This window comes from Mercenaria mercenaria, chromosome 15 (assembly GCF_021730395.1).
Source record: "Mercenaria mercenaria strain notata chromosome 15, MADL_Memer_1, whole genome shotgun sequence".
NCBI lineage: Eukaryota > Metazoa > Mollusca > Bivalvia > Venerida > Veneridae > Mercenaria > Mercenaria mercenaria.
Window position 1 is genome coordinate 50591373 of NC_069375.1, and position 23175 is coordinate 50614547.

A 23175-nucleotide genomic window follows, 5' to 3' on the forward strand; every position below is an offset into this window, starting at 1 on the left:
GCCTCTTTCAACCCCTGGGGCATAATTTGAACAATTTTGGTAGAGGACTACTAGACAATGCAACATACCAAACATCAAAAGCCTAGGTCGTATGGTTTCAGACAAAAGATTTTAAAGTTTTTTTCCTATATAAGTCTATATAAAACTTGGACCCCCAGGGCAGGGCCTCTTTTCACCCCAGGGTACAATTTGAACAATTTGGGTTTAGGACCATAAGACAATGTTACAAACCAAATATCAAAGGTCTAAGTGTTGTGGTTTCAGACAAGAAGATTTTTAAACTTTTTTCCCTATATAAGTTTATGTTAAACTTGGGACCCCAAGGGCGGGGCCATATTTGACCCTAGGGGGATAATTTGAACAATCTTGGTAGAGGATCACTAGATGATGCTACATACCAAATATCAAAGCCCTAGGGTGTGTGGTTTTGTACAAGAAGATTTCTAAGTTTTTCCCTATATAAGTCCATATAAACCATGTGACCCCAGGGCGGCCATATTTGACCCTAGGGGATAATTTGAACAATTTTGGTAGAGGACCACTAGATGATGCTACACACCAGATATCAAAGCCCTAGGCCCTGTGGTTTTGGAAAAGAAGATTTTTAAAGTTTTTCCTTTCGGTTGCCACGGCAACCAGAGTTCTGCATGGAATTCAATTCTTTGAACAATTTTGAAAGGGGGTCACCCAAGGATCATTCGTGTGAAGTTTGGTGTAATTCTGCCCAATGGATTTCAAGAAGAAGATTTTTTTAGAAATTGTTGACGGACGACACGTGACGGACGACGCACGACTGACGACGGACATCAAGCGGTCACAATAGCTCAACTTGTCACTTCGTGACAGGTGAGCAAAAAACATTTTTAAAGTTTCCACTATATACATATAGGAAAAAAGTGACCATGGCCATGTTTTTTGACGATTCAAAATAATTTGAATAATTTTGGTAGAGGGTCACACAAGGACCATTTGTGTAAAATTATTTTAAAATTGGGTCAGCAGTTTCACACATCTATATACATATAGGGAAAAGAGACAATGCCCTCTGGCGGCCATGTTTTTTGACGAGTCAAAATAATTTGAACAATCTTGGTAGAGGGTCACACAAGGACCATTTGTGTAAAATCATTCTAAAGTCAAACAAGCAGTTTCATACAAGAAGATTTTTAAAGTTTCCACTATAAACATATAGGGAAAAGTGACAACGCCCTCTGGCGGCCATGTTTTTCGACAAATCGGTATAATTTGAACAATCTTGGTAGAGGGTCACATAAGGACCACTTGTGTGAAATTATTTCAAAATCGGACCATCCGTTTAGGAGATGTCGTTTGAAGTTTTTTATTTTTAGCTCCGGCAGCCTATGTGCAACCAAGCGGAACCGTTTGAACAACTTTGGTAGAGGACCACCCAAGGAACATCATGGTCAAGCATACCTGTCAAGTCTAACGCTTGAATCGTGATTCTCACGAATTCAAGGTTTGATCACGACTTAACGAATTTGGAGCAGTTTCTCACGCTTTCTAAAAAAATCAGACCAAAAAATTTGTGGACCACTTATTTTCTCTAATTTGCCATCTGGCATCATTATTTTAAGACAGGATGAGACAACAATAAACAGAAAACCTATGTCAAGTGTCATTTTCAATGTACTGATTACGTAACAGACCTGACGAAACTGGTGCTGGCCAGTTTTTGCTTTAACCGAAGCTTCCCGAGAGAGATTGTACCAATCAAATTGATGCATTAATTTCCATATGGCTACGAGCCAATTACGTAAATCATTGATATTGACTGACTGGTTACTGTTTATCTAACTTTATGCTATTCGTGGACGTTGCATTGTCGGAAAAGTATTAGAACCATTCGCGCACTTGACCTTGACCGACACTAAAAACAAGAGGACCATGATGGTCCTGAATCGCTCACCTCTTCCCACATGACCCAGTTTTGAGTATGACGTCATTTTTTCTATTATTTGACATAGTGACCTAGTTTTTGAGCTCATGTGACCCAGTTTTGAACTTGACCTAGATATTATCAAGATAAAAATTCTGACCAATTTTCATGAAGATCCATTGAAAAATATGGTCTCTAGAGAGGTCACAAGATTTTTCTATTATTTGACCTATTGACCTAGTTTTCATAGGTACGTGAACCTGTTTTGAACTTTACATAGATATCATCAAGGTGAACATTCTCACTAATTTTCATGAAGATCTCATGAAAAATATGGCCTCTAGAGAGGTCACAAGGTTTTTCTATTTTTATACCTACTGGCCTAGTTTTTGACCGCACGTGACCCAGTTTCGAAACTTGACCTAGATATCATCAAGGTGAATATTCAGATCAATTTTCATGAAGATCCATTGAAAAATATGGCCTCTAGAGAGGTCAAAAGATTTAATAATTTTAGACCTACTGACCTAGTTTTTGATGGCAGTTGACCCAGTTTCAAACTTGACTTAGATATCATTAAGCTGAACATTCAGACCAACTTTCATACAGATCCCATGAAAAGTATGGCCTCTAGAGAGGTCACAAGGTTTTTTTATTATTTGACCTACTGACCTAGTTTTTTAAGGCACATGACCCAGTTTCAAACTTGACCTAGATATCATCAAGATGAACATTCTGACTAATTTTTAAGGAGATCCATTCACAAGTATGGCCTCTAGAGAGGTCACAAGGTTTTTCTATTTTTAGACCTACTGACCTAGTTTTTGACCGCACATGACCCTGTTTCGAACTTGAACTAGATATCATCAAGCTGAACATTCAGACCAATTTTCATACAGATCCCATGAAAATATGGCCTTTAGAGAGGTCACAAGGTTTTTCTATTATTTGACCTACTGACCTAGTTTCTATGGGACGACCCACTTTCGAACTTGACCTAGATATCATCAAGATGAACATTCTGACCAACTTTCATACAGATCCCAGGGAAAAAAATGGGCCCGTAGAGAGGTCACAAGGTTTTTCTATTATTTGACCTACTGACCTAGTTTTTGATGGTACGTGACCCACTTTCGAACCTGACCTAGATATCATTAAGATGAACAATCTGACCAATTTTCATGAAGATCTCATGAAATATATGGCCTCTAGAGAGGTCACAAGGTTTTTCTATTTTTAGCCCTACTGACCTAGTTTTTGACCGCACGTGACCTAGTTTCGAACTTGACCTAGATATCATCAAGATGAACATTCAGACCAACTTTCATACAGATCCCATGAAAAAATATGGCCTTTAAGAGGTCACAAGGTTTTTTCTATTATTTGACCTACTGACCTAGTTTTTGACGGCACGTGACCCAGTTTCGAACTTGACCTAGATATCATCAAGGTGAACATTCTGACCAATTTTCATGAAGATCTTGTGAAATATATGGCCTCTAGAGAGGTCACAAGGTTTTTCCATTTTTAGACCTACTGACCTTGTTTTTGATGGCACGTGACCCAGTTTCGAACTTGACCTAGATATCATCAAGATGAACATTCTGACCAACTTTCATAAAGATCCCATGAAAAATGTGACCTCTAGAGTGTCACAAGCAAAAGTTTACGAACGGACGCACGGACGGACGACGGACACCGCACGATCACAAAAGCTCACCTTGTCACTTTGTGACAGGTGAGCTAAAAAACATGAAGACGCCAGAAAAAAAAGAATTTCAGTCATACACATGCAGGCAGTCTAACTTACCATCATTTTAATTAACTTGAGAAAGGCATGGTTAGGATATTACAGATAATAGATGGTGAAAATCACAGTGTTCACTTCATTGAGGATAACACAATTAGTGAGACAAACAGAATATAATTCTCACTTGGGATTCTGAAAGAAGAAAACAAAAGATTAATATCTGTTAGGAAAAGTCAGGTTCCAAGAATGCAGCCTCCATCAAACCGCAACCCCATAGAAGTGTATGTATGGACGTGTAGACACATAAACATATCTACACAATATAGACGAAGTAAAACTTATAGACAACGAAGACAAAATGAACAACGAAATGAACACAATCGGGCATCATCTTGTAACCGTCTGTGGCAAACACACCTATGGTAAATTTAAATCGTTTATATTGTGTTTATATCCTTATACTTGGACCCAACCATGTTTTCAAAGTCAACACTTGAAAGGCAAGTTGAGTCATTGAGTTTAATATAGACTTGCATATAAATATGTAATTTTATTGTAGAAAAAGATCATATAAATATACCGAGAAGCATGTTTAGAAAACTGTCCAAAGGACAATGAAATTGATTAAAATGTTTAAGCTGTAAGGGGTACACACAAAAAAAGTATTGCAGAGCTTCCTACTGGTTAGGAACAATGCAAACAAAAATGAGGTATTATAAAGAACAATAACTAGAAACAGAGGAACTTAAAAGGAAGAAGTAAAGATTGTGATGAAAATTACCCTACGTTGCCAAATTAAGTCTCCATTTATGTATAAACTCCCAGCTTTTACTCTTGAATTTTGATAACTATATTGCACATTTTGACATTAATTTTGTAAATTCAGTCAACGTTAAGGTGGAATGCGCCCCAAAATTTTTTGCCGAATTTCGTCCTGAAATTTTTACTGTACAAAATTCAGAATATATGCAATTGAGCTCCGGTTTTACTTTGTCGCCATGTTGTTCGTGATTTTTGCTATTGTGTCACAAACATGGCCCCTGACGTCACTTTTCATGCAACGCCCAGTTCCGGGTGCTTTCGGCATTTTTCCTTTCCTGCGCTCTGAATGTCATATCAATTCAAAATTCAAAATAATTGTCACTTTGCATTCAGAAAATGCTACTTAATGGTATAAAATTCAACGAATTAAGATTTACGCATAGGACGTCAGAGACGATATTGTGACGTCAGAACGGAAAAACTCACATCAAGTTTTGTTACAAATTTTGCTTTAAAATCCAGTTTATAAAAAATCGACTCGATAAAAAACGTAAAATTTTGGTATGTTGTTTCACAGTGTGTGTACGTCTAGTAGACACAAATACTTAGGGGTCACCGACTTTAATTTTTCAATATTTGACGATATTTTACCCCTACCCCATGAAGAAATGACACGTTTTATCGTCATTTTTTTAACAAAATAATGTATAGAATATGCGAAGCTGCATGTATTAACGGTAATTTCGGAGTGAATTGATGAAATGAATTGACATGGAAGTATTGAGAGACATTTGGTGAGATTTGCTAAGAAAGTGTTAAAGAAAAAGTCGAATTTTTTAAAACATGTTATAACATTCAGGTGATCACGGACCTGTTCCGAAAAGAAGAATTGTAGATATGAAATATCTTAATGAGCTATTTGATAAAGGGTGTAAATTATGTAAACGACATTTCGCATTATCGAAAATACTTTTGATCACTGGTTAATCAACATGCATTATGTGTGTTGATTCCTTGATATGACTTATAATTATTCAAATTCAGGTGTTTAGATTGTGAACACGAAACTACATTTCTATATCTATATCCAGAGCATATGGAAAAACAGATATGGCTTTTACTTTTTCCATACTTCTTAAATCTGAATGCTGCAACTAGTAAGGGTTTTATGAAATGTTTTCTAGTATTCATTATTATTAAGAGCTTGTAACTGCACTTGATCTGCGTCTGACCAGCTGCAATATTAGTCATCTGAAGATCTTTTTTTAAAGAATAAAGTCTGTTCGCTGGACTAGCTACTCTGCCTTACTATGACCTCACTGTCTTTGTCTCTTTGTCTCGCTCGTGCGGAAGGTCGGGACTTTGATCGCTAGTTGTTTACCAAAGATATAAAAAATAATACCAACTGCTCAGCATTATGCGTATAGAACAGATTCTTCTCTCAACACTTAATCTCGCACGAATGAGATGTGGAGACTGATGTCTAAATTGGTAGAATTTTTTTATGATTCACAATGAATTAATCCGTGTAAAAAAATATTAATTTCATATCAGATACAGAATCTGGTATTATATAAATATATAAATATTGTTTTCGTGCTGATTATACATGTGAAATGGAGCAACAGTCCAACATGCGTCGATAAATATTTCTGGTAAAATCAGGCAAATCCTCGATCATAAAATTACATATGAACGAAATTTCTAAATGTTTAAAACATGTTTAAGTACCTATTTTCACGAAATCAAATCATCATCTGACCGCATACTAGCTTTTTCAGAAAGCTAAGTTAGCATTTTGCATTAGACTGAGAAGATTAGTAACAGAAAAGACATCTAGTCTTAAAGCTCCGAATTTGCATTTTGAAACCATCAATAGGAATAACAAATGGATAGTAAAAAGTGGATATATTGTCCATAAGTATTGACCTGGCCCTGACCTGGCCCTCAATAGAGAAATAACTACTGTGTAAGTATTCTTTATGATTTAAAAAATGTCGTATGTGCAAGTAGCTGCGGAGACAAAACGATTAGCCATCAATCTCGGAGCTGTTGGTTGAAGTCCTCAGTCTAACATCTTTTTTTTCAAATTTTATCTCCAAAATTTACAGGACGGAAAATTAATACACTTACCTATTCATTCTTTATGGTTCATTTATTGAAAGAAATATACTTGTATTCAAGATATTTTGTAGTAAATGTCGAATAAAATCTTTAAAGGTATCTTAGATAAAAAAGACAAACTACTCCCAAAAATAGATACTACAAGAGAAAACAATTAGAATTCGTGAAAATCGTTGCAAAAGACATTGTAAGAATAAAAGCAAATACGGTAACACTTCCCTATATTGAATTTAAACAAGAGGACCATGATGGTCCTGAATCGCTCACCTCTTCCCACATGATCCAGTTTTGAGTATGACGTCATTTTTTCTATTATTTGACATAGTGACCTAGTTTTTGAGCTCATGTGACCAAGATTTGAACTTGACCTAGATATTATCAAGATAAAAATTCTGACCAATTTTCATGAAGATCCATTGACAAATATGGTCTCTAGAGAGGTCACAAGGTTTTTCTATTATTTGACCTATTGACCTAGTTTTTTAAGGCACGTGACCCAGTTTCAAACTTGACCTAGATATCATCAAGGTGAACATTCTGACCAATTTCATGAAGATCCATTCAAGGGTATGGCCTCTAGAGAGGTCACAAGGTTTTTCTATTTCAAGACCTACTGACCTAGTTTTTGATCGCAGTTGACCCAGTTTCAAACTTGACCTAGATATCATCAAGATAAACATTCAGACCAACTTTCATACAGATCCCATGAAAAATATGGCCTCTAGAGAGGTCACAACGTTTTTTCATTATTTGACCTACTGACCTATTTTTTAATGGCACGTGACCCACTTTCGAACTTGACCTAGATATCATCAAGATGAACATTCTGACCAATTTTTATGGAGATCAATTCACAAGTATGGCCTCTAGAGAGGTCACAAGGTTTTTCTATTTTTAGGCCTACTGACCTAGTTTTAAATGCACATGACCCTGTTTCGAACTTGACCTAGATATCATCAAGATGAACATTCAGACCAACTTTCATGAAGATCCATTGAAAAATATGGCCTTTAGAGAGGTCACAAGGTTTTTCTATTATTTGACCTACTGACCTAGTTTTTGACGGCACATGACCCACTTTCGAACTTGACCTAGATATCATCAAGATGAACATTCAGACCAACTTTCATACAGATCCCATGGAAAATATGGCCTCTAGAGAGGTCACAAGGTTTTTCTATTTTTAGACCTACTGACCTAGTTTTTAAATGCACGTGACCCAGTTTCGAACTTGACCTAGATATCATCAAGGTGAACATTCTGACTAATTTTCATACAGATCCCATGAAAAATATGGCCTCTAGAGAGGTCACAAGGTTTTTCTATTATTCGACCTACTGACCTAGTTTTTGACGGCACGTGACCCAGTTTCGAACTTGACCTAGATATCATCAAAGTGAACATTCTGACTAATTTTCATGAATATCTTATAAAATATATGGCCTCTAGAAAGGTCACAAGGTTTTTCTATTTTTAGACTTACTGACCTAGTTTTTGACTGCACGTGACCCAGTTTCGAACTTGACCTAGATATCATCAAGGTGAACATTCTGACCAATTTTCATGAAGATCTTCTGAAATATGTAGCCTCTAGAGAGGTCACAAGGTTTTTCTATTTTTAGACCTCCTGACCTAGTTTTTGAAGGCACATGACCCAGTTTCGAACTTGACCTAGATATCATCAAGTTGAACATTCTGACCAATTTTCATGAAGATTTTATGAAATATATGGCCTCTAGAGAGGTCACAAGGTTTTTCTATTTTTAGACCTACTGACCTAGTTTTGGACGGCACGTGACCCAGTTTCGAACTTGACCTAGAATTTACCAAGATGAACATTCTGACCCATTTTCATAAAGATCCCATGAAAAATGTGACCTCTAGAGTGGTCACAAGCAAAAGTTTACGGACGCACGCACGCACGGACGGACGACGGACACCGCGCGATCACAAAAGCTCACCTTGTCACTTTGTGACAGGTGAGCTAAAAATGGTCCGCGGTAATTTCGTACCCATTGTAACGTGCGTGGAAGTGAGACTGTTAACTATAAAGGTTATTTGTGTAGTTATAGATCTTTTCAGGATACAATATTGCGTAAAGTAATGAAAACGTCCGAACATATTAGCGAAAATTGATGAGTGTCAGGTCAAATACTTACGGACAATTGTACAAGATATACATTTTGTCAAAGGTGTTTCCTTTCACTAGTACATGGCATCTGAAGTTGAGATCGAATATATCGTGAACATTTCTTATAATAAAGACATCTCGTTTTTAACACGAACGTGAGCTGTGTAAGTTGAAACACATTCTTTTTTACTCTAACGTCATATAGCCACAAACCATGTGGGGGTGATGGTAAAGTTATGTTATATTGCGAAAAATTAAAGTCGGTGACCCCTAAGTATTTATGTGTCTACTAGACGTACACACATTGCGAAACAACATACCAAAATTATACGTTTTTTTATCGAGCCGATTTTTAATAAACTGAGTTTTAATGCAAAATATTTAGCAAAACTTGATATGAATTTTTCCGTTTTGACGCCACAAAATCGTCACTGACGTCCTAAGCGTCAATTTCATTTCACTAAATTTTATACCACTGAGTAGCAATTTCCATTTGCAAAATGACAATTATTTTGTATTTTTCATTTATATGACATTCAGAACGTGGGAAAAGAAAAATGCCATTGCACAAAAAGTGACGTCAGGGGCCATGTTTGTGACACAGTAGCAAAAATCACGAACAATATGGCGAAAAAGTAAAACCGGAACTCAATCGCATATATCCTGAATTTTGTACAGTATAAATTTCATGACAATAGTCGGCAAAAAAATTTGGGGCGCATTCCACCTTAATATATGTATGTGAAGAAGCTCACTGCTTTTACTCACGATTTTTATAATGATATTTTACTTTAAAAAAAAATAGGGACATTTATAATATCAGATAAAATATATAAGTAACAAACACAACATCTTCTTCGATATGCCATTCCCAAAATTATGTACTAACATTAATCAGGTTGAAAAGACTTGCATTTTTTTTTTTATCAAGTTCTAGTAAATTATGTGAATTGAATGCCAAAGCACTGATATTCGGCAATAGGGGTAAGGGGCCTGAGGTTGCGGTCATGACTGTTTGTTTAAAAAAAGTTATTATTATTATTATTATGTACAAACCATTGAATATGTTATTGTATAGAAACAGGCGTTTAATCAAATTATTCAGTTTTGGTTTCAGTAATAAATTCCTACAAACATATATACATAATCATAGCACAGTAAGGTAGAGGAAACGTACGGTACGGCTTTTATCATTAGTCGCATATAGCCTAAAATACCCTAAATAATCTAAGGAAATCTAACATTAGATAATGCCTGGGGAAAAGTCCAAAATTTCGGTATCTTCACTCTTAATTTCGATGTTTCTAACACCATGACAAAACTCTTATTGCAAGATTTTAAGTGCATTAGTTTGTGTACGTAACCACTATTTCTGCTTATAGCCGGGCAGATTACTGAAACAATACTGCATTTGGTTTTGCAAGCATGAAATTTGGCATGTGTACTTGTCTTAGCCTACTTTTTTCAAAAAACACGTTAGCCACTTGAAAATTCAAATGGCAGCCATTTTTCAAGATGGCCGTCACAGGAAGTTGATTTTTGACTTGGACAGACCTATACCAAGTCTTTTTTGTCAATTTTGAGGAAAAGATATATTTTAAGATTTATAAAACAGAGGCCATATGATGCTCTTCCCCCAACTCAAGCAGCCCTTGTTGAACACAAAGTGAGCTGCATACCGAGCTGGTTGCATATGGAGACAGGCACTGTTTTGCCAAATGGAAATCATGAATCCTACCGAACTGGGATGGAAGAAACAAGGTGACCTCTGGTAGATACACTGAGCAATGCTTCCACCAGTTGCAGAAAGCTGTAAAGAACTGACCAAATGTACATGTAAACAGAATGTTGTGGACGGTGTAAATGCTATCGTTTTGGGCTCCCGTGTACAGATCTATGCAGCTGCAAATGGGACAACTTTTTGCCAAAATATAAAGTCCTGAGACATGCCTTCCAAAGGAAACAAGTACAGTAGATCTGTCAGAGTTATGAAACTTGGTCTGGTACAGTGCCTACGAAAACTTAACGTCGAAGTTTCTAAGTTAAAAAGGGGGATAATTTTGTTAAAATGTATGTTAAAGTTACAGAACTTGGCCTGGTAAAGCATCTTGTAACAACGAAGACATGTGTGAAGTTTCAAACCAATAACCCTAGTAGTTTCTGAGAAAAAGACTTAACATGAAAACTTAATGTTGGCCCGGATGTTGTCATTGCTGTCGCTGCCATAAAAGCTACGCCTTAGTCCACTGTCAGTTCCTAAAGTCGCAGGCGAGACAAAAACTGTCCTTCAACACTCTTAAGTATGTTATTTGATGATAACATTAAAATTAATTTTCCTAGGAACATCAGTGTAAATGGCAAATTGGTACTTTTTACATGAAATGGTGGCCATCTTGAAAAAAAGTCGCCATAATGGATTTTGAAACCAGTCTTTTGTGGATCAAAAACAGGTTTTACACACTCAAGACATCTTAAAAGATATCTTTTTCTAAAAATTTACAAAAAAAAAAAGAGACTGCATTGGTCTGTTAAAGTCAAAAATCAACTTCCTGCGGTGGCCATCTTGAAAAATGGCTGCCATTTTGAATTTTCAAGTGGCTAACAGGCTTTTTGTTCAGAGTAGGCTCAGACGAGTACACATGCCAAATTTCATGCTTGCATCACCAAAATTAATGCAGTATTTTCCTGAATAAATGACTTACTCTGCCAAGCTATCACTAAAGGTGATGAATGTACCCCCCCCCCCCCCCCCCCCCCCCCCCCCCGCATGCACTGACACAGTACATTGCAATTTGACGCACACAAGATTGCATAATTATGTGGACTGTATGTATATAGACTGTATGTATACAGTATAGTAACAAAAAACAAAGTCCCATAACTATGCAGAATATTTATCTAAAAGAATGTAACATGCACCATGCACAACTAGCGTTGGTACTGATCACTTGTGTGAAGTTTCATTAAATTGTGTGCAAGGGTTTGGTAGATTAGGCACGCACAAGATTGCATATGCAGACTGTATGTACATAGTATGTTAACAAGAAACAAAGTCCCATAACTCTGCAATTTTTGTCGCTGAAAGAACCTAACATGCCCCATGCACAACTACTGTTGGTACTGATCACTTGTGTGAAGTTTCATTAAATTGTGTCAAGGGGATGAGGAGAGATGGTGCGCACAAGATTGTGTCTATGCATATAGTATAGTAACAAAAAAACAAAGTCCAATAACTCTGCAAATTTTTTTTCTGAAAGAACCTAACATGCCCCATGCACAACTACTGTTGGTACTGATCACTTGTGTGAAGTTTCATTAAATTGTGTCAAGGGGATGAGGAGAGATGGTGCGCACAAGATTGTGTCTATGTATATTAAGTATAGTAACAAAAAAAAACAAAGTCCCATAACTCAGCAATTTTTTTTTCTAAAAGAACCTACATGCCCCATGCACAACTACTGTTGGTACTGATCACTTGTGTGAAGTTTCATTAAATTGTGTCAAGGGGATGAGGAGAGATGGTGCGCACAAGATTGTGTCTATGTATATTAAGTATAGTAACAAAAAAACAAAGTCCTATAACTCTGCAATTTTTTTTTCTAAAAGAACCTAACATGCCCCATGCACAACTACTGTTGGTACTGATCACTTGTGTGAAGTTTCATTAAATTGTGTCAAGGGGATGAGGAGAGATGGTGCGCACAAGATTGTGTCTATGTATATAGTATAGTAACAAAAAACAAAGTCCCATAACTCTGCAAATTTTTTTTCTAAAAGAACCTAACATGCCCCATGCACAACTACTGTTGGTACTGATCACTTGTGTGAAGTTTCATTAAATTCTGTCAAGGGGATAAGGAGAGATGGTGCGCACAAGATTGCGTCTACGGACAGACGGACAGACAGACTGACAGACAGACAGACAACCTGAAACCAGTATACCCCCCCTTACAACTTTGTTGTCGGGGGGTACAATAAGACTATCCCACAGTCTAAAAAGTAAACTTGTTTGCATGAATGAACAAGCAGAGTGACGTCACGCCAGCTTAATGAAGGAACACGTAGTAAGTTTGAATATGTAATTAGCAACGCTAATGTTTTTACTTTTAAATATTTTTCCTTTAAATGATTATAAAATGGTTGAAAAATAGATATTTTGAAAAAGGTAAGTTTAACTATACAATAAACAGACCATGTTAACCTTTGACTTCTAAGTGTGACCTTGACCTTGGAGCTAGGGGTCTGGTTCTTGCACATGATACATCAACTCATTATAGGGAACATTTATGCCATGTAATTTTAAAATCCCTCTATGAATGGCAGAGTTATGGACTGGACACGAAACAGACCATGTTAACCTTTTGACCTCTAAGTGTGACCTTGACCTGAGAGCTAAGGGTCTTGGTCTTGCGCTAACATGTTGTCTCATTATGAGGAACATTTGTGCCAAGTAATTTCAAAATCCCTTCATGGTTGGCAGAGTTATGGACCGGACAGGAAGTGCGACGGATGGAAGGACAGATGAAAGAAAGCAGCCTATTTCTATGTCCCGCTTCTTTTCTTTGAAATAGGTGGGGGACAACATGTCTTTTTTGTCTCTCTCTGCATCAATTCATTACAAACAAGCAAATTCAATGAATTGGTATCCCCGGCTGAAAGGGTTTGTGGTGAGGAATGGCAAAAAAATATATCTGGCAAAAAGTTAAGGATGTTACTAAGAAGCAAATAATTTCATTAGTCAAAACCAATTTAACAGAAAACAAATGTTTAATTAAAGAGTACATAATAAATGTATGATACTTTAATCCTGACTAAAGAATTTATTTTGATTTAAATATGCATACTGTAATAAGCTTAGCTTTTAAAATCAAATGCAGTTAATTGAAATGTGAACTTGAAGTTTAACTGAACGAAATATTGTCTTTGAGTGGTTTGGCACCAAGTGTTGCTGTTTAACATGTACATTTGAACTTAAAAGAACAGATGTCCTTAAAAAAAAAAATAGGTATGGAAATATATATATGTATATATATAAATATATGTCTATATATTATTTTTTTAGGGGGGTGGGGGGGAAGGGGGGGGGGGGAAACGGGTGAGGAAACAAAACTTCACATGTTGATTATAAATATTAATGGAAAATTAAACAAGAGCTCGTCGAACACGAAATGCCCCCCTTGATGCAATCAGTAATTGCACAAGGAACAGAAATTATATATGCTCACTGTAAACAAAAGTTCTACCATTCTGGTTCAATCTGACCTTGACCTTTAACCTATTAACCTAACAAGAGATCACAGAGTGGCACCCACCACTGAGCCCAAATTTCAAGACTAGCTCAAGGTCAAAATCAAGGTCAAATTTCATATCAGTACAAAACACTGTGCATGTGGTCCAAATTTGAAAGATGTGGCTTGAGAAATGTGAAAGTAGGTCACTAGATCAATTTCAAGGTCAAAGTTCATTTCGGAAGACAAAACTATGCATGTGCTTCAAATTTGGAGGCTGTAGCTTGAGAAATGTGAAAGAAGGTAATCGGTAAAAATCAATGTCAAATTTCAATTTAGAACACAAAAATATGCATGCAGTCAAAATTTGAAGCTGTAGCTTCAGAAATGTGAAAGTAAGTCACTTGGTCAATCTCAAGAAGATTTTATTACATACCAAATATCAAAGCCCTAGGCCCTGTGGTTTTTGACAAAAAGATCAGAAACCGTTTAACTGTTCCTGGCCAATGTGAACGTGACCTTTGACCTAATGACCTCAAAATCAATAGGGGTCATCTGCTGGTCATGACCAACCTCACTATCAATTTTCCTGACACTAGGCCCAAGCGGTCTTTAGTTATTGCCCGGAAACAATTTTCCTGTTCCTGGTCACTGTGTCCTTGACCTTTGACATACTGACCTCAAAATCAATAGGGGTCATCTGCTGATCATGACCAACCTCCCTATAAACTTTCATGACCCTGGGCCTAAGCGTTCTTGAGTTATCATCCGGAAACCGTTTAACTGTTCAGGGTCACTGTGACCTTGACCTTTAATATACTGACCTCAAAATCAATAGGGGTCATCTGTTGGTCATGGCCAACCTCCCTATCAACTTTCATGATCCTAAGCCCAAGTGTTATTGAGTTATCATCCGGAAACCGTTTAACTGTTCAGGGTCACTGTGACCTTGACCTTTGACATACAGACCTCAAAATTAATAGGGGTCATCTGCTGGTGACCAACCTCCCTATCAACTTTCATGATCCTAGGCCCAAGCGTTCTTGAGTTATCATCCGGAAACAGATTGGTCTACATTCCGACCGACCTACCGACCGACCGTCATCTGCAAAACAATATACCCCTCCTTCTTCGAAGGGGGGCATAAATTTTTTCTAAAAAAATGGGGGTGTGTGGGGGGGCGGGGTTGTGCATGATCGGTGGTGGGCATGACTGGGTGGAGGAGCAAGCTGGGGGAATGGTACAACTTGCATGTTGATAAATATTCATGGAAGGTTTGAAAAAAATCTAAAATACAAAAAAAAAAAAAAAAAAATTGGGGGGGGGGGGGGGGGGCGGAGGGGGAGGGGAAGTGACCAAGGTAAGGGGATGACCAGGTGTTGGTACACACAACTTCATATGTTTACAATAAATGTTCATGGACAAGAATGAAAGAAATTGAATGAAATTCTACCAAATGGTAAGTTTGTTATGTACAAATATGTGGATTTTTATACAATTAAAGGGCAATAACTTTGAAGTTACAAAATAAATCCGAACGGAATTGTGTGTACACAACCACATTATGGTGATCTAAATTCTGTTTAAGTTTCATAGTTCTAGGTCAAATATATCAAAAATTATGATGCAGAAATTGCCATACTTATAGTACCCTATATAGTTAACACTAGAAAATTCCGCATAACCTCATAGTGGTGGACATGTATATGAAGTTTGTTTGAAAAAAATCTAAAATAAGGAATTAAATTTTTTTTTTGGGGGGGGGGGGGGGGGGGGGGGGGGATGGGGAGGGGGAGTGGGTGTGACCAAGGTAAGGGGATGACCAGGTGTTGGTACACAACTTCACATGTTTACAATAAATGTTCATGGACAAAAATGAAAGGAATTGAATGAAATTCTACCAAATGGTAAGTTTGTTATGTACAAATATGTGGATTTTTATACAATTAAAGGGCAATAACTTTGAAGTTACAAAATAAATCCGAACGTAATTGTGTGTACACAACCACATTATGGTGATCTAAATTCTGTTTAAGTTTCATAGCTCTAGGTCAAATATATCAAAAGTTATGATGCAGAAATTGCCATATTTATAGTACCCTATATAGTTAACACTAGAAACTTCTAAGGGCCATAACTCTGGTGTTACTTGGGCAATCTGACTGAAACTTGACAGGCCGCATAAGCTCATAGTGGTAAACATGTATATGAAGTTTTATATAAATATTCCCAATCAATTCCTAGATATGGCTCTGGACAGACGAATGGACGGAAGGACAACGCCAAAACTATATCCCTCCGACTTTCGTCTGGGGATAACAAATAACCAGCTTATGAGTTTACTGAATAAACAGATGACAACTTGACACTGTCAGACAATTCAACAGATATGCTGAAATAATGACATTTCTGGACACGTTGACCGTGATGGCTAAGAACCTTTCCCATTTCTTTGGCAGAGCACTTTACCTCAGTTGCCTCAGTCAACCCACCTGTAAATGGGTACCAGCACATTGCTGGGAGTAAGGTATAATTGATTCTAATTGTTCTTAAATTGCGCTGTTTTTACAGAGCTTATATTGTTTCACAAAGTGACAGTAATTAAAATTACCATTAACTTTTATCTTTTTTATGACATAAATATAATTGGGCTGTTCCTGTATTAGTGACAAAAAAATCAAAATCGAGATAATCTGAGAGTTTGTTGTAATTATCTTCACTATTTCAAGAGTTACAATGATTTTAAATAAGTCACCGAAGGCATGGTGAGGGGTGATGTTAAGAACATCATGAAAGTAGTATGACATCACCATGCATGGCCTGTATTTTTTAAGTCAATAATGCAATAAGTTTTACATATCACTTACTAAACATCATATGTTTGAAAATTTAGAAGCAGTTTAAAATGATTTCACTGAAAAATAACTTAACTGTATAATTTTGGTTTCATCACAGACCTTTTATCTACACACATCTACATTTTCATGATACATGGGTGCTTTTGAACTCACATAGCCATGACAACACAAATAACAATATTTGTAAACTAAAAGGTGTTTTTGTCACAAAAACATATGTTCCCCCCCCACCCCCCATGTATTTCTATCTTTAGCTCTGCCAGCCATTTTGTGCAGCGAAGCGGAATATGCTGGCGATATGCACAACTAGGCTTGGTACTGACCACTCCTGTGAAGTTTTGTCAAAATCTGTCCAGCAATTTGACCTGTGAAAGCCAGACAAGATTTTTCTATTTTTAGCTCTGGCAGCCATTTTGTGCAGCAAAGCGGAATGTGCCAGCGATATGCATAACAATAAAATTATGATAGAATTTGATTTCCCTTAGGTAACTGTATAACAATATACTTGTTTCTAGTTTCTGCATGAACGCAAGAAAAACAGTGATTTTCCAGTATTTTAAACTACTTATTATAGAATAATTATATCAGGTCACTAATACAGGTTTTCTTGTGGAACAGCCTAATTATGTGTTTGACTAAGTCTGTTATTGTGAATGCACATGTTACAAATTTCATATCTCATATATCTTTAAGGACTTTTTATTTCAGTCGAGGTAAAGTACATGTTTTTAAGAAGTTATAGCATAAATCAGGTGTTGAACTCAGAACTGTCATAACTCAATCTTTATTTGATAAGAGTTGATACAGTTTCTTCTAAATGTCATCTTACACATGACCCTCGTGCTGTAAATGACGTACTACAAACTACATCTACATTGTACATTTGTGTAGTAATAATTGTGTTTTACATAAAACGGGATAAAAATCAAATACCTTGATAGTTTCTCTTCGTTTCTTATAACATATTTCTCAATTCAAAAGACGCCATTTAATGGAAAAAACATAATGTTTCACTGCAGATGATAAAACAAGAGGGCCAAGATGGCCCTAGGTCGCTCGCCTGAGAAACACACCATAACAGTGTAAACATGTTTGACCTAGTGATTTAATGGAAACAAATATTCTGACCAATTTTCATTAAGATTGGACCAAAAATGTGGTCTCTTAAGTGTAAACAAGTATTTTCTTCAATTTGACCTAGTGACCTAGCTTTTGAGCCAAGATGACCTACATTCGAACTTGACCTAGATTTGATAAAAGCAATCATTCTGAACAAACTTCATCAACCTCAATTGAAAAATACAGCCTCTATCGCATACATAAGGTTTTTCTTTGATTTGTCCTAACGACCTAGTTTTTGACCCCAGATGACCCATATTCAAACTTGACCTTAACTTCATCAAGGCTATCATTCTGACAAAATTTCATGAAGATCAATTGAAAAATACAGTCTCTATTGCATACACAAGGTTTTTCTTTGATTTGACCTAGTGACCTAGTTTTTGACCACAGATGACCCATATTCGAACTTGTCCTAGGTTTCATCAAGCCAATCATTTTGACTGAAATTCATAAAGATCAACTGAAAAATACAGCCTCTATCGCAAACACAAGGTTTTTCTTTGATTTGACCTAGTGACCTAGTTTTTGACCCCAGATGACCCATTTTCGAACTTGGACTAGATTTCATCAAGTTATCATTCTCACCAAAATTCATGAAGATCAACTGAAAAATACAGCCTCTATCGCATACACAACGTTTTTCTTTGATTTGACCTAGTGACCTACTTCCTGTTTACAAACGTAAAGTTCCCCTGCTTTGTTAATACCCTACTATAAGATAAAAGTGCTATAAGAAAATCATTTGTTTGAATTTATTTCTACTATTATTTGTTAAATTTGGTATGCAAGAAAAAGATTCAATCACTGGTGGTAGGTGCAGATGGAAATATCAGGCTTTCGGGTAACTGTTTAAGCGGTAACTCGGAATAGCCTTGTTACCGCTAGAAACAGTTACCCTCAAGCCGGATATTCCCATCTGCTCCTACCACCAGTGAAAGAATCTTAATAGCATTCAACCCTTGATATGGCAGTATGACCTTCAACACCTTTAACATTTAATAATTCAAGTATTCTCATACCTTGATGAAACAGAATCTGATAAACTTTTCTCCCAATTTTTTGTCTCCTTGAGAATAAAATGCTGTTGGTGGAATTGCTGACAATTTCTGAAAATACAGAAACACATTTCTTTTCTTCCAGTTCTAGAGCAACAGGGAAATTATAAAATATTCAACATTTACTGTCAAAGTCAACAACGCTTAATCTGAACATGGTACACCTATGATAAGGCATTTAAAACAAAACCTTGTAACATTAATATAGTAATCATAATTAGCTCAACTTTTTTAAAAATTTTCAAACAGGAGAGGTCTTGCTGTCAGCCTTTTGTCTCTGCTGGTATCTGCATCACAAAAGTTTTGTATGTAATCAGGTTTCAATAAAACTATTAAGCCCTGTGCTTTCCAAATTTACCGGGCTCATGAGATGACCTCACATGACAACTCTAGTTTTTATTTTGTCATAATAATGACCCTTTATAACTTAGAATTTCAGGATAAAGTTAAACATGGAAGAATGTTAAGGGGAGCAGTGGTCTAGTGGATAAGGTGTTGGCCACTCAATCCAGGGATCGTGGGTTTGAGCCCCATGACTTCTCATATGATACCAGTACTGAGTTTTTTTTCAGGAAGTGGACTTGAGAGTGGTTCCAATAAGCTTGAAGTTTTCATCACATTCAAGCTAAAACCAATTAATATACACATAAACTAAACTAACGCTTTTAAACTTCATACATGTCTTCAGCATCATGAGATAACTTCATGTGGCCAGTTACAAAACTCTGGTTTTTATTTTGTTTAAATTATGCCCCTTTTCAGCAGTTTAGCAGGTTTCTCTGGAATTACTTGACCAGAAGTTTTTAGATTCTCTACAGGTCTTTGCCATCATGGGATGACCTAACATGGCAAGTTTCAAATCTCTAGCCTTTATTTTTAGCAAAATTATGCCCCTTTTTCAATCTTAAACTTTTGCATTTAAGCTAGTATTAGGCTAAAATCTTCAAAGAGTTGAGCTTGCTGTTTTACTTTATTTTCATATTATTTTCCCCTTTATGGTTTAGCTAACCCAATAGTGGAAAATGGAAAACTAAGCAAAAGCAAGGTTTGTTATTCCCCACTTTGTAGGCGCGAATTCCCTTACCATGGTAGACTTACTTTTATTTCATAGTCCTTACAGAGAAAATTATATTACACTTTCAATACTTTTATTTTATATGCTTTTATCTGGGTCTATAGACCAAGCGTGTAACCAAGTTTTTTTGTACACTGCAGCTACTTATGTATAAATTCATAGCATTTCATGAGTACATTTACACAAACACTTCTCTTTATGCCCATCTGAATTCCTTCTGTCCATTCAAAATTTATCTTGCATGTTAAAAGTATTCAAGAGTTACATTTTAACTTTGACTAAGCATCTGAACTACCTTTTCCTTGCACATCCATCTAATAAACTTGAAATCATATGGATCATCTGTACCATCATCTGGGATTTCAACATCTGTAATAGATCAAAAGGATTTGAAACTAGAAGATGCTTTTCTAGAAAAGCGCATGTCTCCCCCAATGCATAGTCGTATAAGCAAGAAGTCAACAGGGGACAGGAGCGGAAGTCAAAGAGACACTGATGGTTGACTACAATAGGGATCATCTACTTGTCCAATCATCCCACTAAGTTTCAACATTCTGGTCCTAATGGCTCTCAAGTTACAAATTGGAAACCGTTTTCTATGTTCAGCACCTGTGACCTTGACCTTTGATTGAGTGATCCCAAAATCAGTAGGGGTCATCTACTATGCATGTCCAATCATCCTACTAAGTTTCAACATTCTGGGTCAAGTGGTTCTCAAGTTATTGATTGGAAAGCATTTTCGATGTTCAACCCCTGTGACCTTGAAATTTCATGGAGTGACCCCAAAAATAATAGGGGTCATCTACTCTGTAAGTCCTATCACCCTATGAAGTTTGAAAGTTCTAGGTCAAATGGTTCTCAAGTTATTGACCGGAAATGGATTTCCATGTTCTGTCCGCTGCGACCTTGACCTTTAATAGAGTGATCCCAAAATCAATAGAGGTCATCTACACTGCATGTCCAATCATCCTATAAGGTTTTGACATCCTGGGTCAGGCGGTTCTCAAGTTACTGACCGGCATTGGTTTTCCATGTTCGTGCCCCTGTGACCTTGACCTTTAATACAGTGACCCCAAAATCAATACGAGTCATCTGCTCTGCATGTCCAATCATCTTATGAAGTTTCAACATTCTGAGTCAAGCGGTTATCAAGTAATTGATCGGAAATGGTTTTCCATGTTCAAGCCCCTATGACCTTGACCTTTAACAGAGCAACCCCAAAATCAAAAGGGGTCATCTACTATGCATGACCAATCATCTATGAAGTTTCAACATTCTGGGTCAGGTGGTTCTCAAGTTACTAACCGGAAATAGTTTTCCATGTTCGGACCCTTGTGACCTTGACCTTTGATTGCGTAACCCCAAACTCAATAGGGGTCATCTACTCTGCATGTCCAATCATCCTATGAAGTTTCAGCATTGTGGGTCAAGTAGTACTCAAGTATCGATCGGAAATGAAATTGACCTTGACCTTTGATGGAGTGGCCCCCAAAACAATAGGGATCATCTAATTCATAAGCCCTGCCACCCTATGAAGTTTGAAGATTCTAGGTCAAATGGTTCTCTAGTTATTAATCGGAAATGAAGTGTGACGTATGGACAGACGGACGGACAGACAGGGCAAATACAGTATGTCTCCAACACATTCTTTACCAGTTTTATGTCTTTGTCAGAAATAAGAACGTACAATACAAACGACGTCACGTCCGTATGAAGTGTGACCTTGACCTTTGAGCTACGGACCTGGGTCTTGCGCGTGACACGTCGTCTTACTGTGGTACACATTCATGCCAAGTTATTTGAAAATCCATCCATTGATGACAAAGATATGGACCGGACACGCCCATCAATGCACTATCCTTTAATGTCTAAGTGTGACCTTGACCTTTGAGCTACGGACCTGGGTCTTGTGCGCGACACGTCGTCTTACTGTGGTACACATTCATGCCAAGTTATTTGAAAATCCATCCATCAATGACAAAGATATGGACCGGACACGAAAATTGCGGACAGACTGACAGACCGACAGACCGACAGACGGACAGACGGACAGACGGTTCAAAAACTATATGCCTCCCTTCGGGGGCATAAAAACAAGAAAGTAGGTCAGTAGGTCAAGGTCACAGTCAAGTGACCCCTAATTACTTGGGGTCATCAGGTAATTATAATAAAATAGTCTAGGAAATATGATCAGATAATTTTTGAAGTAATTTTTCCTATATAACTCATATAAAAACTAAGTGGCCTCTTTTCACCCCAGGGGCATAATTTAAACAATCTTGTTAGCAGGGCTTCGGAAATTTGCCGGTTTGTCGGTTTTGGACCGATTTTTGACTTTTCAGACCTATTCATGAAGTGAAAAAAACGAAAAAAATCGGTCCCGTAAAAATGGAGAAAAGTATAAATTTCGGCCTGATATCTCAATACACAATCTACTGCCAAGCAGGAAATTGTTGGTAGCACCCTCAGATAATCAATAAACGTGTCAAACGGTCTGATTGTCACTTTGATAATCGGTCCGTAATTAGCACGTGACGCAATCAGTGCTCGCGCGGCACATCCTTAAATGTTTGCAGACAGCCGACTGCAATGTATTTAAACTTTTTTGACTGGTTTCCAAATATGTCTGACTGGATCCAAATCATTTCGACGGGGATCCACTTCTTTTATTTAGAATCAGATGGATGGTTTATTTCAAAAGGCTATGTTTGAAAAACAAATGGTCACTGCATTTAATCAAAGAGCTATAACTGTACAATATAGGTCTTTGATTTAATGATACATCACGGAAAACCGATCAAAATATTTTTTATAATTACTTGATTTGAAAAAATTACAAGATTCATTTGGTGGGGCTCCAGTTGAAACAAGTGCAGAAAATCGACTTTGCAACCTGACTGTGCAAAAAAGAAAAAGAAAAAAAAATGGACTGGCAAACACGAATGATAAAGAAAACCGGAGTGGCGCTGTTTATCAAATCGGTCTTTTAAAAAACGTTTCAAATTGAAATTTTGTTTACATCAGAAGAGAACATATAACTTTATAAAATGTAGTTGCTTACTGAAGTACAACATAAGTGAAATGAAATATCTGTGGCCAACACGCGTGACCTTTTGGTACTATACATGCGGGAAATTCGATCTCAGCGTTCATATAACATACACATTCAGTCC

At 36.9% G+C, this 23175-nt stretch overlaps 1 protein-coding gene across 7 annotated transcripts in view; it reads right to left on the reverse strand.

Annotated features, from left to right (window-relative positions):
- LOC123554306 (kynurenine--oxoglutarate transaminase 3-like) overlaps positions 1–23175 on the reverse strand; it is a 171526-nt gene that overhangs the window by 16780 nt on the left and 131571 nt on the right. For 6 of the 7 annotated variants that reach the window (XM_053525255.1, XM_053525256.1, XM_045344369.2 and 3 more), the window contains 2 exons: positions 20298–20371; positions 18892–18978 (listed from right to left, as the gene is read on the reverse strand). In XM_053525255.1, the coding sequence (XP_053381230.1) occupies positions 18892–18978; positions 20298–20371 (161 nt within the window). Of the gene's footprint in view, positions 1–3707; positions 3840–18891; positions 18979–20297; positions 20372–23175 lie in introns of all 7 variants that reach the window. The other variant, XR_006686990.2, reaches the window with a different exon arrangement.